Genomic DNA, 21,430 nt, shown 5'->3' with positions numbered 1-21,430 from the left:
TACATGTATCACCGATGAATTGAAGTAATAATCAATTAATAATTTTAAAAAAAAAATTAGAAAGAGAATAAATTTAGAATATATATCATATGTTTTCATCTATCATTTATTACACTGATGAACCCGAAATCCTATGTTTTGAAACCGTCAACAAAATTGGGGGAGATAACTCGTATTTGTTTGCGGTAAACAATCAACAGGGACAGATAACTGATAAACACCCCGCGATGAGAACGTGATTTACTCGAGATATTTGTAAAGTACCGCTCTATTTTTTTCCCCGGGAATAATGGATCCGCGATGCCTCTACTGAATTCTCATGTAAAACTTTGATTCCCTATTATGGCCCCATCCTACCCCCTGGGGCCATAATTTGAAGAAATTGGAATCTCCATTATCTGAGGATGCTTGCATATCATTACGACATTGCAATTCTTTACAGTATGATTAAATATTCATAATTATGTAAAACGTTGATCCCATAATGTGGCCAAATCCACTGGGACCATGATTTGTAAATTTTGGATCTGCACTATATCAGACAGATTTCACATAAGTTTCATCTTTTCTAGTTCAGTAGTTCATGAGAAGATTTAAGTGACCCCCTTCTTTACCTTTGTTTGCACAATATCCCCTTGAAAGGGGACATATCCCTTTATTTGCAAAAATTTGAATCCTTTTCTAACCAAGGATGCTCTGTGCCAAATTTAGTTGAAAATGACCTTAGTAGTGGTTCTAGAAAAGACGTCAAAAAATGTGTAAAGTTTATAGACGGACGGACAGATTTAGTCAGACTCGATGGATCAGATGAGCTAAAAGGCACTGAGAAATGCGTAAAATTCTGCTTTATTCAGTACAATACCAAAACATTATGTCCCTGAAAAACGCTTTTGCACGTACTCCTCCTTTGACAACAACTTTTTCGTGGCCGATTCAAAATCTCCTAATTTTGGAAGGACGATGGCCACATAACCTTCAGTTTGTGGCTGAAAAGAAATGAAGAAAAATATCAATCAGTCAATGAATTAAACGATACACATGAAAAAACATCAATCAGTCAATGAATGAAACGATATACATGAAAAAACATCAATCAGTCAATGAATGAAACGATATGTATGAAAAATATCAATCAGTCAATGAATTAAACGATATACATGAAAAAATCGTCACATACCAGTATTTGACATTACTTTCATGACATTACACGAAAACTAAGGTGCAATACTACACGGCTAAATTTTTCTTTTGTTCACCTTTCTTAAAGGGAGACATGATTGTTTAAACATACGTATCTATCAAACTGCATAATAATCGCGTGATATTTAATTTCAGCATTGTCTCTAGTAATCACTGAACCCAACTTTCACAATTTACTTCCTACTAGATATTTTCAAACATCCATGGCGTTCTTTTTTTCCCCTGCTGTTATCAAAAAACTGAGTTTCGGCTCCTTGACAAGTAAACTAAGGAGCATGAAACACAAATAATGAAATAGCTAGTATATCTTCTAACATAATAATGTCATATTAAACGGTGATAACAAGTAGCTCATGTCTGCTTACTTGTTTATAAAATGTTTTCGAGAAATTTTTGGGAAAAACAACTATAAATAATTCTGTCAAATATCACTCAGCAGCGGCTAGTTTTAGTGAACAATCTGTGATTGTGAGAAAGCCAAGTTTATTAGTCATTTGATACGCCTTAAACCAGCGGCAGGTGCTTCTGAATGTTTTCTTTCATTGCATGATAAAACTGATGAATGAATGAAGGCCATTTTATACAGAATTCCCTCAGTGCAAGAAGTACATTACACCGATTCCAACGCAATTTCTGGGTGAAATCAAATGTTTAACACAATTACTAAGCCCTGTGTTTCTTCATTCGCACGGTGTTTCCTCATTTGCAACACTTGAATTAAAGTGAGATTTACAAAACACAAATTCAGGAGAGAACTCATACGTCAGATGCAATTAGTGATGAACTGAAAGCTTTAAACAATAGAGGGTAACACAAAATTCACAAAAATAGATTCGATTACATAAGACTCGTGGCTTTTATTCGCTCCGCATTCAGTGAAGAATCCGGCAATTTCTTTGAAGATATTCCAAAAGTAAATCGAGCATTTCGAGGATTTTTCTGCCATTTTTTTTTTTCAAATAAAACTTTCCTCCCACCGACATATTTGTTTGATTGAAAAATTGGTTGAAACCGAACTAACTTACACTTTTAAAAATGGACAGAAGATTTTGCCAGGAATAATCTTTTCTATTAGTTTACATGTAGTTTCAACGTGCTGGTACCTCTAATCGACTGTTTCATTACATTGTCAACACTGCATAAATATCTGTTAAAATTTCTGGAAAGATCTCTCGCTTTCACAGAATCCAAAAGCAAAGACAAGTTTGTTTTCTTTATATAGGGTTTTCGACCGGAGCCGCGATATTTCAGCCGTATAGCGACTTTGAACTGAAAGCAGTGAACGGCTTTGAACTTCTTTTTTTCTGTTACAAATTCATTCCAAAATGGAACAGCCTTTATATTGGTTGCAATGAGGATAACTAGAAGCACAAGTTTGATTAAAATAAAAATTAACATCGCAGTTTGAACACCTTCATTTTTCCATGTATAGAAAATCATACTACATGTGTATTTTAAAAAGACTGTCTAATAAGAAAAAAATTACACTAAATCCATTATGCCCTGTTATCTCGAATTGACGCATGCGATCGATCTGTTGACTGAATTTCATCGGTTCACACGAATCTCACAGTCCCTTCAACACATGAATGTTTATAACAAAACGGTCAGAGACTGGTTCCTGGACCACAGCAGTTTTGTTTGACTCTTGAACGGATATGTTGCCCGATGCCGCAAGCTGAGGGCAATAATCCCTTATCGGATCAAATAAAACTGCTATTATCCTCGATCCCCGTCAAAACCCGAATCATGTAACTTGGTTAAAAGTCACATTCTTTCCTTGCTACAGATTTCTCACTCTCTGCACTCCCACTCTGACGGATAAGCTGATCTGTCTATAGATATTAATCTTTAACCAATAATTCAATTACCAGCATTGATTTACATCTCTGGCATACTTTCATTCAAATAATTAAAATACTGGTTCTACCGACATCCTAAATCGTTCTCATGTTATAATTAATAATAAAAACCGCAAAAAGACAAAGGGTAAACAATAAACGATTTAGACACTCATGAGGTTTCCTACTGTCATGACAGAAATATATCTCAGGCATTAGACACAAGTGCCACTTTTCACGGTTCTCTAAATGTGCGAAACCCTGCTGGAGCTGAGCATTTATATCTATTGTGCCAAACGTGTTTTAATTTTCGCTTAATAATAACTAAATGACATCGTTTCCTCTATTTCTTACTCTAATTGAGAATTGGCAGCACGTGGTGATTTGCATGGACAATTAACTCTGGTTTAATAACAAGGATTCTAATTTTACAAATTAACGTGCTGGATCACCTTTCAAAGGCTACCATGTACAATGATTTAAATTGTACTTTTAGATGGGCAAAAGATACAAGTTCAACACCATGTGAATATCTGAATTTTTTAAATTCTATTTTTAGTACTATAACCTGCCTCCGGTGCTGCAAGAACCCGATAACCTAAATATGTTTTTGCTTCGTTACGTAATGTCATACACGTATAATAAGACTTTTGAATATATGATACATGTACCATATCATTTAAGATAAATTCCACCCTTAATACTCATTGTACTTTTATCTAGTGTCAGTAAAATTATGAAGAAGAGCTTTATTAAATGCAATTAAACATTAACAGTTTATGACCATACTGGCCCGGCCCTTGGTGTTGCGAAATTCCCGATTTTGGTACACCCCTTTCTGCTTTTCCTAAATATGCATTTATTTTTTATATAATATCATCAAAATTAAATAAATCCTTCAAATAACCTTCGATCCCTATGAGACCGGCCCCATACTGGTACCAAAACCCCTACCCCGGGGACCAGGCCCCATACTGGTACCAAAACCCCTACCCCGGGGATCAGGCCCACCACTGGTACCAAAACCCCTACCCGGGGACCAGGCCCCATACTGGTACCAAAACTCCTACCCCGGGGACCAGGCCCCATACTGGTACCAAAACCCCTACCCCGGGGATCAGACCCCATACTGGTACCAAAACCCCTACCACGGGGACCAGACCCCATACTGGTACCAAAACCCCTACCACGGGACCAGGCCCCACACTGGTACCAAAACCCCTACCCCGGGGACCAGGCCTCACACTGGTACTGAAACCCCTACCCCGGGGACCAGGCTCCATACTGGTACCAAAACCCCTATCCTGGGGACCAGGCCCCATACTGGTACCAAAACCCCTACCCCGGGGACCAGGCCTCACACTGGTACTGAAACCCCTACCACGGGGACCAGGCCCCATACTGGTACCAAAACCCCTACCCCGGGGTTCAGACCCCAAACTAGTACCAAAACCCCTACCACGGGGACCAGGCCCCATACTGGTACCAAAACCCCTACCACGGGGACCAGGCCCCATACTGGTACCAAAACCCCTACCCCGGGGATCAGGCCCACCACTGGTACCAAAACCCCTACCCGGGGACCAGGCCCCATACTGGTACCAAAACTCCTACCCCGGGGACCAGGCCCCATACTGGTACCAAAACCCCTACCCCGGGGATCAGACCCCATACTGGTACCAAACCCCTACCACGGGGACCAGACCCCATACTGGTACCAAAACCCCTACCACGGGACCAGGCCCCACACTGGTACCAAAACCCCTACCCCGGGGACCAGGCCTCACACTGGTACTGAAACCCCTACCCCGGGGACCAGGCTCCATACTGGTACCAAAACCCCTATCCTGGGGACCAGGCCCCATACTGGTACCAAAACCCCTACCCCGGGGACCAGGCCTCACACTGGTACTGAAACCCCTACCACGGGGACCAGGCCCCATACTGGTACCAAAACCCCAACCCCGGGGTTCAGACCCCAAACTAGTACCAAAACCCCTACCACGGGGACCAGGCCCCATACTGGTACCAAAACCCCTACCACGGGGACCAGGCCCCATACTGGTACCAAAACCCCTACCCCGGGGATCAGGCCCACCACTGGTACCAAAACCCCTACCCGGGGACCAGGCCCCATACTGGTACCAAAACTCCTACCCCGGGGACCAGGCCCCATACTGGTACCAAAACCCCTACCCCGGGGATCAGACCCCATACTGGTACCAAAACCCCTACCACGGGGACCAGACCCCATACTGGTACCAAAACCCCTACCACGGGACCAGGCCCCACACTGGTACCAAAACCCCTACCCCGGGGACCAGGCCTCACACTGGTACTGAAACCCCTACCCCGGGGACCAGGCTCCATACTGGTATCAAAACCCCTATCCTGGGGACCAGGCCCCATACTGGTACCAAAACCCCTACCCCGGGGACCAGGCCTCACACTGGTACTGAAACCCCTACCACGGGGACCAGGCCCCATACTGGTACCAAAACCCCTACCCCGGGGTTCAGACCCCAAACTAGTACCAAAACCCCTACCACGGGGACCAGGCCCCATACTGGTACCAAAACCCCTACCACGGGGACCAGGCCCCATACTGGTACCAAAACCCCTACCACGGGGACCAGGCCCATACTGGTACCAAAACCCCTACCACGGGAACCAGGCCCCACACTGGTACCAAAACCCCTACCACAGGGACCACGAAATTTATCATTTTGATAATATGGCTACCTGCTCCTTCTAGATCAATAGCATTGAAGTTTTACACATGAACATTATATACCAAGTTTGGCCCCACTCTGAAGTCAGAACCTTTATCCTGATAATCATGAGATTTATAATTTTGGTAGAGGTCTTCCTGCTCAACACGACTATGCAATAGTTTTTCTTACAGATGTGCGGTTGTTAAGAGGAGGATTTCTTGAAAACTGGTAAATTTTCCAATTTGGCAGTTTAAGCTCGGTCCCATGGGTGCAAGACTCCTGAGATTTAGAATTTATGCCCCCCTCCTTTCCGCTCAAAGACCCTTTATGCCAAAAAAAGATTTGGAGGGATATTTACATGTATCAAGAACAAGTAAAAATGTTCAATGTTCAATGCACTACGGACGCAGACTTATAGAGATAGATCACCTAAGTGACCCCTGCGATGGGGGTCATGAAATACACTATTTTGGTAGAGCGTTCCATGCGTTTCCTAGCCATGCATTCGGCTTTGGAGGAAAAGAGAAGATTTTCTAATAATGTACATTTTCACAATCTGGCCATTTTGGTTCCACCTTGGAGGAAGATCCTGCCCTGAGGGTCATGAAACATACTATTTTGGTAGAGGGTTTCATGCTTATGATTTAGTTTTCCTTCAAGATATGAAGAGTAAGAAAGATTTTCAAACATTATACATGTATATACATTTTACTATGCAGCCATTCTGGCTTCGTAATGGAGGCACAACAACAACCCATCCCCGGAGATAATGAAAAATAAAAAGTTTTGTAGAGGGTTTAAAATATCTGTTTCTCGCCACGCATTTAATTTTCCTTCAAGATTGATTGATTGTATATTGTTTAACGCCCCTCTCGAGAATTTTCCACTCATTGTCGGTGATGGGCTGCAAAATTTAGGCCTATGCTCGGCGCTTACGGCCTTTTCCGAAGGACCGCCCCATTTACTCGCCTCTTACGGCAAGTAAGGGGTGCTGAGGACCTGTTATAACCCACGGTATTTCCTTCAAGATGTACATGGGTAGAGAAGAACATTTTTGAAATTTTGCTATTTTGTGGAGTTCTCTCCCCCCCCCCCCCCCCCTTGCCCCTGGAATCCCTGGGTTTATGTTCATCTTATCCCCATCATGTTTCATATCAATTTTTAAAAAATATTGACCCAGTAGTATTCTAGAAGAAGTTGCAAAAAAAAAAAAAAAAAGATTCAATTGTTAACAGTCGACGCACGACAGACGACGCTAGACGAAGAGCAATTATGATAGCAATAGGTCACCTGCCCATAGAAATAATTTAAGATAAGTATTCTATCAAATACAGGGGTTCTCGTGATAGCGTGGAGAAATGCCGCGTCTGAATGATGTTCAACACAACAGCGCAATTGGACGACTGGAAGCAGGTGTGTGTTACACCCCAAATCGTCGCCAGTCCCAAATCGTCTATCACGTGATATTCAGCAAAGACACAATATTCAAGTTCTTCGTTGGCCAGCCAAATCACAAGATTCGAACCCTATCGAATATGCAACGGGCGAACTGTATAGGCTTATCCATCAACGACAACCGCAGCCCCAGACTCTGCAAAAATTGCCCCCCCCCCCCCCCCAAAAAAAAATCTACAGTCAAAGTAGAACATCATCCCTAGACAGTTTGTTTTAAAAATAAAACTTAATGGCGACCGATGTCAAAATGATCATAGACAGCGATCTTTCTTCACTCGTTAATCAATTGTAAACAAATTCGTAGTAAAGCACCTATGGACTTGGATGTCATTACAATCTTCACAGCACTCTAACACGTTTATATTTTCCTCATGTTTTAAGCACAGTAAGGTAAGGTAATAACAAAAAGAATCACAATTTATAAATGTAAATCAAGAGGGCTCTTCAAAAGCAGTACACATGAAAGTGCTTTACACTTTTTAAAAATATCATTTTCAAGTTCTAATGCACATTCGACAAGAAAATCAATCCCTGTAATTAAGAAGCACTACAACACAGAGGAACACCTGTTACATTAAATTACTGCTGCTATTCACTAACTTTTCCGTCGTTTGTAAAACAGGTGTATATATTCAGATAACAAATGATATGAGGAGGCAAAATGGATGGAAAGTAGTTATGAGATTGATCACTGTTCGTTATTCTTCATCTTTATATATATATATATATATATATATATATATATATATATTTATAGGTTATAGACTTTGTATGGGAAAATATGACGACCGAGTTTTTGGCGCTAGACGGACCGAGCTTGCGAGGTCCATTCGCGACAAAAAACGAGGTCGTCATATTTCCCATACAAAGTCTATTAACCTTTTTATTATATACTTTCAATTTCATTTAGAAACTAACAATAATTTTATTTTTAACAATAACTTTATCGGTTTAACTGAGTGAAAGATGAAAAACACGAAAAATTTGAAAATTAACGGCGTAGAAATTTGATTGTGACGTAATGTTTGCCGGAATGTTTGCGGGTGATACATGTATATCCGTGTGATATATGCCCGCAAACTTTTAAAGAAAAAATAAGAGATGAAATTGAAAGTATATATATATATATATATATATATATATATATATATATATATATATACAAAGCACTAAAATGATCAACGACACGAACAACCAGATTGTCAAATTTTCGGGACGACCCGTTCCTTCTTCAAGACAAACGAAAAGAATTACATAATGTGGCCAATATCAACAGAGAATGATAACAAAAACTACATATAAATACATCTAGCACTACAACTACACTAATCTACAAACGTATTTACAAAGCAGACTACATGTTTTTTGGTCTTTAGGCTTGCCAATCAACGTTAAAAGTGGAACGAATTAGAATATGCCTTATTCGTCCAAAGAGCTGATGTCATTTTGGATCAGCTCTTTGGTCGTCCCGAAAATTTAACAATCTGGTTGTTCGTGTCCTTGGTCATTTTAGTGCTTTGTATATTTTTTCGTATTTGACCTTGTATCCATGTTGTGGATCCAATACTTTGAAATATCGGGTGTTGTTGGAACTTTAGTGCTTTTATATATATATATATATATATATATATATATATATATATATATATATATATTCCAAATAAAAAGAGTTGATATTACAGTCAAAATAATTCAATAAAAAAGCAGGAAAATATGCAGTTCCAAACTATATTTTAGAACTGCATATTTTCCTGCTTTTTTATTGAATTATTTACACACACACACACACACACACACATATATATATATATATATATATAGATATATATATATATATATATATATATATATAGATATATATAGACTGGGTGATTTTAAGGCTTTTATCCATTTGGATACCGTGGCTTGTGATGTATGCATATGCACTTTTATTCTTTTATTTGGCAAAATTGTGACCATCTTCTACCTGATCAATAAAAGGAAAAATTTAAAGACAAGAAAACTTTACAGTTACTTAAATTCAATAGTAAAGAATACCTTCTTTGTCATCAAGTGTGGGGATTTGAGAAGGTTTTCATTGACCTCCATAAGTTGAGATCTCACACCACATGTGATAGTGTATGTAGAGCTGTCAGAACATATAACTTGGCATAGCGGTGAGGAAGGAGTCAGGAGTTGAGCCCCCTGTAACAGAGTGAAAGATTTGTGTTGTAGCAGCATTGTAGTAAAATAAAATGTATCTAATGTCCAATCACTTCATGTAAGCGTGTCACCAGTCTCAAACCTGTGTCAATCACTTCATGTGAGCATGTCACTAGTCTCAAACCTGTGTCAATCACTTCATGTGAGCGTGTCACCAGTCTCAAACCTGTGTCAATCACTTCATGTGAGCATGTCACCAGTCTCAAACCTGTGTCAATCACTTCATGTGAGCATGTCACCAGTCTCAAACCTGTGTCAATCACTTCATGTGAGCATGTCACCAGTCTCAAACCTGTGTCAATCACTTCATGTGAGCATGTCACCAGTCTCAAACCTGTGTCAATCACTTCATGTGAGCGTGTCACTAGTCTCAAACCTGTGTCAATCACTTCATGTGAGCGTGTCACTAGTCTCAAACCTGTGTCAATCACTTCATGTGAGCATGTCACCAGTCTCAAACCTGTGTCAATCACTTCATGTGAGCATGTCACTAGTCTCAAACCTGTGTCAATCACTTCATGTGAGCATGTCACTAGTCTCAAACCTGTGTCAATCACTTCATGTGAGCGTGTCACTAGTCTCAAACCTGTGTCAATCACTTCATGTGAGTGTGTCACTAGTCTCAAACCTGTGTCAATCACTTCATGTGAGCATGTCACTAGTCTCAAACTCGTGTCAATCAGTTAGAAACTCACCTGTCCTCATATTTTATCCTCATTAAAATGTATCAAATATGAAATCTGAATTCCAATAGTAAAGCAGGAATAAGTATTCAGATTGAGGGTCTGAATGCTGGCAGGGAACAATGATACACCCTAGTACACATTGGTATTGACAAATTAGAGACAGAGTTAGTTATAAAAGCACTAAGATCTTACTTCAATTTCTAACAATGTTAATGATAACACTCTCAAGAAATGTTGCTTTCTAGCGGTTTCTTCTCATCTGTAAACATTTTTGCTTTGATGTACTCGCATGTATATCTTTGATAAACAGGATAGATATAATTGATTTAAATACCCGGTAGCATATAACAGAATATGATGCTTGGTTTGCATATGACTTCAAATTTACTGCATTAGGATTTTTTAAGATAACATCTGACAAAGTAAAATGAGGATTTCATCATGATTTGAATATTTTAAATTCAGTCACAACACCTTGTTATCTCAAACTCGATGGGGCTGAGAAAAATCTTCAAGATATCCGAGGCTTCGCGATATTGAGGTTAAAATACATAGACAAGAAGCCCATGGCCATATTGCTTACCTGAATCACCTTTCAGCTGTTGTGGTTTTTAAAATCTTTCAAAAAACTAAATCACATATGCTCATATGCTAAATCATGTTTAAAGTTGGAATTTTTTTTATTATGATATTGATATTTTGAAAATCTGTGAATTGGGGGATGAAACAGTCCAAAATATTGTACACTGATGCAGTTTATTTTTCACTGTTGACACATAACAAGTATTTTGTTGAAAAAAAAATATTCCTCAGCTGAAAATCATAATTTGCAGATCTTTATCAATAAGATTTGTTATCAATAAGATTTTTACTGATGTGTTATTTCATCTATTTATGCAGACCTAAGACCCTCATTTTTTTAAAAACAAAACCAGAGCATCTCAAAGATGTTGTCACTGTAGAAACAAAATTATCATTAAAAAAATTCAAAATGAAATTTAGTATGTAATTGCTTTTAACAAATATACAATAAAAGAATAATTAGACCCTGAAATTTAAGAGCATATTTTCCTCTATATCAATTATGATTATAAATACATAGGAAAACTAGATATTAGGTCACGCCTACCCTTTTTCCTTTCCCTGAAATCTTGTTGTCCAGTCTGTTCATTCCATCAACATCAAATTTTATCTGTGAAATAGTTTTCCCCTCTCTAATCAATGGGTGCCATTCTGCTACCGTCACAATGCATATTCTGTTACAGAAATAATCATATACCTGTATTTCAATGTAAAACCAGATTTGTACAGCAATAAATGAATATAGACTCATTTCAAGTTATGAACATATAAGAACCTAATTGTACAGCAGTCCATGTACAGACACTTTGTATGTGTCGTACTGTTAATGTGCAGACTCTCTGCAGTAAAGTAATGGGAAGACATTTATTTTATTTTTTACAAGTGTACAGGAATAATGTACAGATTCGATCATTGTAACCAGATTCTATGCAGTGAATAAATGTACGGATATATATCTATATAACAAATCGAATTTTCCTCTATGAACCAACAAATTTCAGCATGTGACACAATCCGTTCATATTGACTATGAACGGATTATGAACTAGTTTAAAGCACGCAACTGAGAGAGCGTAATGATTTGAAAAAATACAACATGTGTTACAAAGATCTCGCAAAGTCACAACCCAGATTAAGATTGTGAACTTACGTGGATCATCATCCCAATCTTGTGGTCTCCTAGCTCCAAAATACAGTGCACCGTGCAATGTTGACATAAAAGGCAGGGTAAAGTGTGACGTCATGTCTACATGTATGTTTTGACAGACGTCACAATACGACTGTGACATTGGTGGATCTTAGTAGTTCGTTTTATGCAACAAAATATTTCCTGACTTATTCAAGCAATGTAAACAAATGGTGATTTAGTAAATGAATATAAGAAATGAGCAGCACTTTTGAGCTGTTCATTTCTTAAATGACATGTCTTGTGTGGAAGATTAATATAGAGACTCATTGTATTCAGACTCTTTGCGGTGAGTAATGTGATGGACCATTGTAGTAGATTAACAACAGGGTATTATTTAAGTTCAGAATAATTATTTAACTGGGAAAACAATCAAATTTTGATTTCAGTCGTAGAGCGGGTTAGTTAGTAATTAAGTACACTACCGTAATTGTTGAATTTTTTTACAGAGTGATGCACTAATTTGTTAACAATAAAATAAAACAAAATTTATTTTTTTCCATTAAATCAAAACATACTACCCTGAGTTAGTGCATCACTCTGCAAGAAAATTTTACAATTAATGCACTACAGCTGAAATCAAAATTTAATTGTTTTCCAAGTTAAATAACTATTCAAAACTTAAACAATTCCCTGTTTAACATACACACATATCCTATGTAGCAATGGGCTCATTCATCAAAACCTACAGGAGAAATAGAAACAGATTATGTATGCTCATCTGCAGGAATAAGGTTAATGAGCATAATTATAAGACTGGGTCACTTAAATACATTGGGTAAAAGTTAGAATACAGACCTGTTGGAATGGGTTAATATGCAAATATCTTCATCTTTTTTCGATTGGGAATCTGAGAAAAAAAATGCAAGGAGAACTAGTAGGAGATATTGAATGGACATTGAAAAACTAAAAGCATCTCTGCCTTCTGAAAATCAATAAATCACTGCATAATGTTTAAAAGCATCTCTGCCTTCGAAAAATCATTAAATTGCTGCAAAATGTGCAATAAATTTTGATTTATCTTTAACATCAATGAAAGTTTTAAAAATGTGATAATTTTTACTTTATTAAACACTTGGTCTGTGTGCAGCATGTCTATACAATAATAATAATAATATCCAAAACCACAGTGAATGATTCACACACAGAACTATGTACTATAATTATCCTTAATTCATTCCAAACTCATTTTAAGTATATACATTTCAATGAATGGTGAAAACATTCATCTTCTCTATGACAGTACACATGACATTTAAGCATTCTTATTTCATTTTAATATCTGAAGTTAACTTTTAAATCATGATCAGTATTGGAAGACAGCATTAGAAAACAAAAGGTTCCTTGGGCTAGATAATTCACCTGAGCAGTTGTATTTTTCCATGTAGAACTCTAAATTCCCTTTTGTAGTCCCACCTTAACCAGAGTGTGAACATAGCATTGAATCTATGCTACATGAGGATGCTTGCATAATAGCATCACAAATTGCACCCTTGTGATTACTGAAAATATTCCCATTAGTAAGAAATTTTTGAATTTTGTTATGACCCCATCCTTACCCTTGTGACTCATGGCATGAACAATACATGTTATATAAAAATTAATTAAACTGTACTGCTGTGGTTCTCAAGAAAAGTGTAAGATTTTCCTTATCTTCAAGTAGAGAGTCCCATGGGGATCTGGGTTAGAAAAGGTCCTCAGTACCCCTTGCTTGTCGTAAGAGGCAACTAAATGGGTTAGTCCTTTGGATAAAGTAACGTTATGTGGTTGGAAAAAGTACCCCCCCCCCCCCCTTTTTTGAAAGCCACTCTGAAGATTGACTATGTACACTAAACTTTGGTAATTTACACATAGTTTAAATAACACATCCTGCAAGTAGTATCATTTTAATACTTGCAGGGTGTGTTATTTAAACGATACATGTATAAATTACCAAAATGTGTCAACATCGTTTATCAAAACGACTTCAAAGGGAATTTAAAAGCGGATTTAAAGAGGATATGGGCTGTGAGAGCGGATATCATCCTATTGCTAACATGTATATATATGTTTAAAAGGAAAATATAGAAAACTGATGAAAAATCAAACCATACCCATCAAACTTGAAAATTTTGGTAAAAATGTCTTAGATTTGAATGCAAGAGCGAGTACATGTATTTCTCCATTTTGAATCTCATGTACATCCAAGTTCACGTCATTCTGATATTTTACATAAAATCCTTAAAAGCATGTAAACCATATTTTCTTAATGATATCGGATATATCTATATAGGCCTAATCACTCCTCAATTAACGCATGTCTCCTATGTTTGTAAATTTGCTACACACTGCTGAATATGATGTTGCGTTATATTTCCCCGTGTTCAATGAATAGGCGGATCAAATGTCTAAAGTACAGTCATGTAACAAGGTGTTAGGATGCTTTAATAGCGCTAAATCTGTCCTGAGTGTCCTCATAAGTTAAAGCAATACAAGCTGTAACTGACGGTATTTTTCAACTATCCAATTATGCACTAAGTAACACCTATCGGTATAACTAATACAATACCCAAGATCTGAAGAAAAGTTCAGCAAAATAAACAAGGGAATATTGTTTGAGAGCATCCCTACAATGAGCGTTTTGTATAAACCACCATTGTGTTGTATGTACACGGACATGGGAACGATGACTGCCAAACATAATCGGGTTGCTGAGACCGAGGTATATACAAAGACAGAAACTTACGTAAGTAACTACAGGTGTCATTTGTTTTAAAATAGTACATCGTTTCATGAATGACAAGAAGTACTATAAGTGTAAGAAAGTAATAATTATGCAAATGTGCCAATCATATGCAATTTTAGAAGCAAATTTTCTATAAAATTTCCATACATTGTTTACAAATCTGACATGTGCTCAGTTCCTCTCTTTCGCTTATTTCCGAACTGATGACCTCCGAGGTCAATGCACCTCAGAGATTACGAGCAGGAATTACTGACAAGATGACAATGATTCATGAATCAACATTTTCTGCTAATTTGACGGGTTTATTGCTTCAGGTTTACTCCGATATGTTATATATTTGTTCTTTTATTTTTCAATTTATTTGCTGTCAGTTACAGCTTGTATTGCAATCTGACTAAAGTACATACCTATATTATAGAGGGCCAAGCCCTCTCTCGGCCCAAAGGGCCATGAGAGTGGAGCTCTCCCTATAGGTAAAACGTATATACATATTAAAAAGGAAAATATAGAAAACCAATGAAAAATTAAACCATACCTATGGAACTTTAAAAGTTTGGTCCCAATGGCGTCGATTCGAATACTAGCACGTGGACATGTATATCTCCATTTTGAATCTCGTGTACCCAAGTTCACGTCATTCTGAGATGTTATATAAAATCCGTAAAAGCATGTAAATCTTATTTTCTTAATCGTATATAATCATACGATTTACGTCATAGTAGGTCATGTCTGCAATATTTGTGTATTTGCTAAATACCGACGCTGAATATGACGTCACAATGCGCTGTTTACATCAGTTGCATATAGTTACCCGCGTTCGATGAATTAATGTGTAAAGTTGATTGAGCTCGGTCGCCACACGTTAGGTGATAATATTTCAGGATAATTTTTGTCTCGTTATGGATCTAGATACTAATGCCAATTGCTTCGCCCTCAAAACGGTCATGCCGTAAGACGTATTATATATATATATAATATAGGTCTGTACTGTAGTCAGATTGCTTGTGCTAATTTCGGGGTGGTTTTTTTTTTTTTTTTTTTTTTGTTGTTGTTTGTTTGTTTTGGTTTTTTTTATGAATATACATACTAATGCCAATACTTTTTGCTTTGCCTTCAAACACACGGACACGCCATAGACATATAATTTTCTATCTATCATTTTCCACAATTCGGAAGACAATCCCATGTGTTCCTGAACGGTTTCGATGTGCATTTCGAATTTACTCAGCAAACCCCTATCTGAAGAAAAATTAAAAGATTTATGAAATGGTTTCCATCACGAGACAAAAGATATAATCTTAAAACTTACCAATAATATATTTTGACTTATAGTATCGCTCAACGAGTGAAGGGTGTTCCAATTCTAATACTCTCTCTTTTTCTTGTAAATTATCGTCTGCCATACCGGATGTTTAGCTTTTGAGTAACTTGTACAATAAACTATTTATGTAGTCCGGAACATATGTTGATATTCGCCGATTTATCGTTATATAATGAAGATTGTTGGTGATCGTCTTAAAACACATTTAGTAAGATATTCAAAGAAAAACCAACGTATAACGATAAATCAGCAAACATCAATATCGGACATCGCGGGACATATGTCCCACACTACATTTACAACCACCCCAATATTCATGGGTGGGTGTAAATGTAGTGCGAGCCAATACACGTATCAACACTTCGCGAAAGTTACGTCCCTTGTCCGCCATCTCTCGGATAAAAATCGTATTTCCCTACGTTGGCCTTTGTAATTTTCCTATCTGTAGCTTTGACATCTGTTATTTTTCCATCAATTGCAGTTAACTACAATATGCCCCAGATTGGGGCAACCCATTAACTTGTATGAAAACTTGGTAATTGGCTAAAATTCCAAGTAATAACATCTTACATTTGGTAAGGTAAAGAAGGAAAACTTGGTTTTTCACCGATTGACCTTTGGCTGACCCCGCAAAGGGACGTAACTCGCGGCGAAGTGTTGATACGTGTATTGGCCCGCAATGCCCGACATATCGATGTTCACCGATTTAGCGTTATATGTTAATTTTTTCTTTAAATATCTTACTAAGTATGTTTCAAGACGACCACAAAGAGTCTTCATTGTGAACTTGGCGTATGAAAATTGCCCAATTATTCAATAAATGGATTTTATTTATTTATTAGGGTTAAAGAATAGTCCGGAACATTTTACGAAGAAAACGCATTTCCTGTTTTGTTTTCGTTCGTTTATGTATAAAACACATTTAATACATAAGTATTATGCCCTGTTGATAATCATAAGGCACCCTTATTTCTGGTTAATCATCTGTATCTGTATTATGATTAATTAATTATTTGGTTTAAACTATAGTTTTTAAATGAAGCATTACACGAAACATACAAACAGATGCAAAATTAACAGGATTCGGAAACAAGTGCTAGCACTTATATAAATCCGTCTCCTATTTTACATTAATAAATCAGAATCGTGTTATGGTTATGGCAATAACATACATATGCGATTCATCATTTACATGTACATACAAAATAATGATAAAACAATGGTGATAATAATGTGTGATGGGGTTGTGTGAATATTTCAACATATTTAGAACATATACAAAAGGCAAATATTAGAATGCAAGCGAAAGTATTGCTGATATATCAGGTTTTATAGGGTACAGCAAATCTTTTACTTTGTGTAATAAATTTATGTACTGATTGAAATATAGTTATGTTTTCAGATACTGATAAGTGTGAATTTCCAAAAAGCAGACTGAGTATTTGTGTTTAAATTGTTACATAATTGTGTTAGATTTAAAAGATACCTGGCCCTGAGCTGATAGTACAATGGGCATTCTAAGAGATAATGTTTGCTGTCTTCTACTTCACCACATAAGCATAAAGGACTGTCGACAATATTTTTTGTGAATAAATGATACTTTAATGAACAGGAATTCATTCGTAGACGTGCATGTAAAATCTGAGCTTGTCGTGAACCTATGAGAAAGTATGGTGGAGGGGATTTAATATTTATGTTCAAATACATGTACCTTTTGAGATTTGATATTGAGGGGTTGTTTTTAACATCGTCAGGAAGACTATTCCACAGAGATACTACTGGGCAGAAATGAATTTTTGTATTGCGTGGTTTTACATTTGGTTTGTAAAATATTGTCAGCTTGGCTTGTGTTATGCGAGTGAGATTCATATATTTTGGGAGGAACAAGATTACACAAGTACTCGGGAACTAGGCCGTGGACCATTTTGTGAAATTGGATAATTTTATGTTTTTTCCTTCTGCTTTCAAGTGGTTCCCAACCCAATTCTTTGTAATGATTAAGTATATTTGTAAGTTTTGTACCCCCACTTATGATTCTGGCTGTTTCTTGATTAAGATGTTCGATTTTATGACCAAGTTCAGTAGAAATATTATTAGTTACACAGTTAGTTAGTGACCTGATACGGAAAAATACATGGTGTGAAAAGAAAACCCGTATCGGGCGAGGCGAAGCCGAGCCCGATACGGGTTTTCTTTTCACACCATGTATATTTCCGTATCAGGTCACTAACTGACTGTGTAACGAATTTATCACGTCGAAGACCTCTAACTCTATATGTGGGGGTCTATATCATACAACTTAGTCAAATGTCTTTCCTTTTGAAACGGCTGCAAGTCGAACCCGACGATAAATAAAATTACTCGCCCAATTCGGATTTTACTCGCATGATACGGTTTTTTTCACGGCGTCATGTGACCAAGATCTGACCAATCAGATTTCAACAATTTTGTCTGAGGCGTGATAATATCCCATATTACGTCAGCATATTCAAGAATAGGTCTGATAAAATAAAATTTCTCTAATGATTTCCTATCTAATATATGACAAATTTTCGGTAGCATATTTAATCTAACAGAAGCTTTGGAGAGAACTGCATGAACATGAAATGATCATGACCCGTTTTGGGAAAATGTAACGCCTAGATGCTTATGACATTCAACATTTTTTATGACACAATTGTTAAAGAACAAATCCGGTGAGTAGTTTGTTGCTTATTATTAATGATTCTGTTTTAGAGGGATTGAAGTTAACGAGCCATTTCCTAGACCACAAATGAATCTTTTGAAGATGACAGTTGAGGGTATCACTAGCTCTTTGAGGGCTGTCAACGACAATATATAGAGTAGTATCGTTAGCAAATAATGTAATGGTACATTTTCTGTCAAGGACAATGTCATTAATGTAAATGAGAAATAGTAGAGGTCCTAAAACTGAACCTTGTGGAACTCCAGCATTAATTTTAACCCATTTAGATGTTTTGGAGTTGACAACTACCCTTTGTCTTCTATTGGATATATAGTCTTCTAACCAAGATAAAACTTTACCCGAGAAACCTGTCTGATGTAATTTGAATATTAATCCCCGATGCCAAACCCTATCGAATGCTTTACTGATATCGCAAAAGACTGCTCTTATTTCTTTTCCCTGGACAATAGCTTTACCAATATATCGTTAGAAATATCCAAACGTTGATTCACAGTGGAATCGCCTTAATAAAACCCGACTGATTCTTGCACAGGATTTGGTTTTCGTATATATAACTGATCATATGATTATAAACACATTTTTCCATTACCTTCCCAATTATACTAATTATAGAAATTGGCCTGTAATTGGTTATTACGTTTTTACAATCTTTTTTATGAATTGGAATAACATTATTTGGATAATTTATAGAAGGGGTGGTGGCAAATCTTTGCCAACCAATCATGCAATTAAAACAGGACCAACCAATTTACTTCTCGTCGTGAAATCATGTGCGCGCTTTTGTATGCAAGGTGAAGATAACGAACAGTGATCAATCTCATAACTCCTACAAGCAATACAAAATAGATAGTTGGGCAAACATGGACCCCTGGACAACCAGAGGTGGGATCAGGTGCCTAGGAGGAGTAAGCATCCCCTGTTGACCGGTCACACCCGCCGTGAGCCCTATATCCTGATCAGGTAAACGGAGTTATCCGCAGTCAAAATCAGTGTGCCAAGAACGGCTTAACAATCGGTATGAAACACGTCAGACAGCATTTGACCCAATGCGAGGTTGTATTGACGAACTAGATCGTTATAACGACCACAGAATTTGCGAAATGTTGACTTCAATCGAGACAGTTGAAATCCCTGTACCATCAACTTGTTTGTCAGTAGCTTACCTCGATTTAAAAACTGACTATACCCAGAACAAGCTCTTGCATATCGAATCAGTTGAGATATATAAACACCATATGCAAGTGATAATGGAATATTGCTACACAAATATGGGAAGTTGACGATGGAGAAGCTGAAATCATCCCGTTTGTCATACAGTTGAGTTGCCAGTTTGCCATTAATGTCTACTTTCAATAAAATATCTAAGTATGAAGCAGAAGTGGAAGACTCTGTGGTGTCCTTTATTTCGAGCTCACAGGGATATATCAAATCGACATATGAATGAAAGCTATCATTGTTAATAGACAAAACGTCATCGATATATCTAAAAGTCGAATTGAAGGTCACAGCGAGAGATTTTTTCTTCTCGCGTAGAAGTTTTTGAATAAATTCTGCTTCATATAAAAACAGGTCAGTATTCGAATAATTACTTTAAACGATAATCAATCTTGATAGCAACGTGCGCTCATGGAATAAAATGTAAAACTATTTACCGGGGTATTGCTTAATAGTAATGGGAGAAATTTGGTACTTCTCTTACACACTTTTAAGTTTTAAGATAGGAGTGAAAGTGGGTATCCAAATAAAGTGAAATTTTCTGTGCTTTATATAAATATATATAGAAAACCTCCAACAATAGGAAAACAGACTGTCTAATGAAAGGTGAAGATAACGAACTGTAATCAACCTCATAACTCGTATAAGCAATACATAATAGAGAGTTGGGCAAACACGGACCCCTGGATATACCAGAGGTGGGATCCGGTGTCTAGGTGGAGTAAGCATACCCTGCTGACTGGTCACACCCGCGTGATTCCTATATCTTGATCAGGTAAACGTTTCACCACTGCACGTTGCTACAGAAATGTAGCTCTGCGAGAAAATATAGGGACATATCGTGGAATACTCGGATGAAAGTTGCTGCCAAAGGCATTTTATCTTGACATCTTTCTTTTTGTGCGCGTAAAGGCTGTCCTCCAAACAAAAATGCAGTCGCATCCAAGCTTCAAAATAACATAGAGATGTTTACTAAACTTTTACTTTCGTTGAACAGTGTGTTGAAACAGCAAAAAGATAGCTGAGCTGGAGATCGGAGTAAAGGTCCAAAGATTGTGCAAGAGGCAAACACACATAGGCAATGTTATTCAGTATTGTCACAGGTCCCTGATTAAATGACTTAACTGGACGATTGTGACCTTAGCAAATGCCCTGATGTTTTTGTGGAAAGACTTGTGTACACCCTCATGACCTAATTCGGTGCTGTTACAGTGGATGAAGGCTAAATTGTGCAAATAAAGCGCAAGTGTTGGCACATGATCAGTTACCAATAGTTGTAAGTGTTAACATATGACAGACAACCACCAATCAGATACCAAGGAGTTAACACATGACAACCATCAATCAGATACCAAGGTGTTAACACACGACAACCACCAATCAGATACCAAGAGGTGTTAACACATGACAACCACCAATCAGATACCTAATGGTGCAAGTCTATACTTTAAAATCCAAGTTTCATCACAATACATAGAAGCAAGAAATACATGTTGGACTTGTTTGTATTATGGGGATATGAGAACCATGACTTAATCAGCAGTACATGTACAGGTCATTGTTTTTAACACAGCCAAACTCTCTCTAGGATAACTT

General features: G+C 37.3%; 1 protein-coding gene across 1 annotated transcript; it reads right to left on the bottom strand.

Moving 5' to 3' along the window:
* Positions 1-828: 828 nt before the first annotated feature.
* On the bottom strand, positions 829-16,255 carry LOC125665921 (protein Abitram-like). Its single transcript, XM_048898895.2, has 5 exons — positions 15,901-16,255; positions 12,665-12,716; positions 11,228-11,354; positions 9,248-9,394; positions 829-986 (listed from the first exon to the last, which is right to left on the bottom strand). The coding sequence occupies exons 1-5, from the start codon at positions 15,992-15,994 to the stop codon at positions 870-872; spliced, it is 537 nt and encodes a 178-aa protein (XP_048754852.1). The 5' UTR covers positions 15,995-16,255; the 3' UTR covers positions 829-869.
* Between the last annotated feature and the right edge of the window lie 5,175 nt (positions 16,256-21,430).

This window comes from Ostrea edulis, chromosome 10 (genome assembly GCF_947568905.1).
Source record: "Ostrea edulis chromosome 10, xbOstEdul1.1, whole genome shotgun sequence".
Classification (NCBI taxonomy): Eukaryota; Metazoa; Mollusca; class Bivalvia; order Ostreida; family Ostreidae; genus Ostrea; species Ostrea edulis.
Note: the sequence above shows the minus strand (reverse complement) of the source record. Positions and strands in the feature narration are given on the sequence as shown.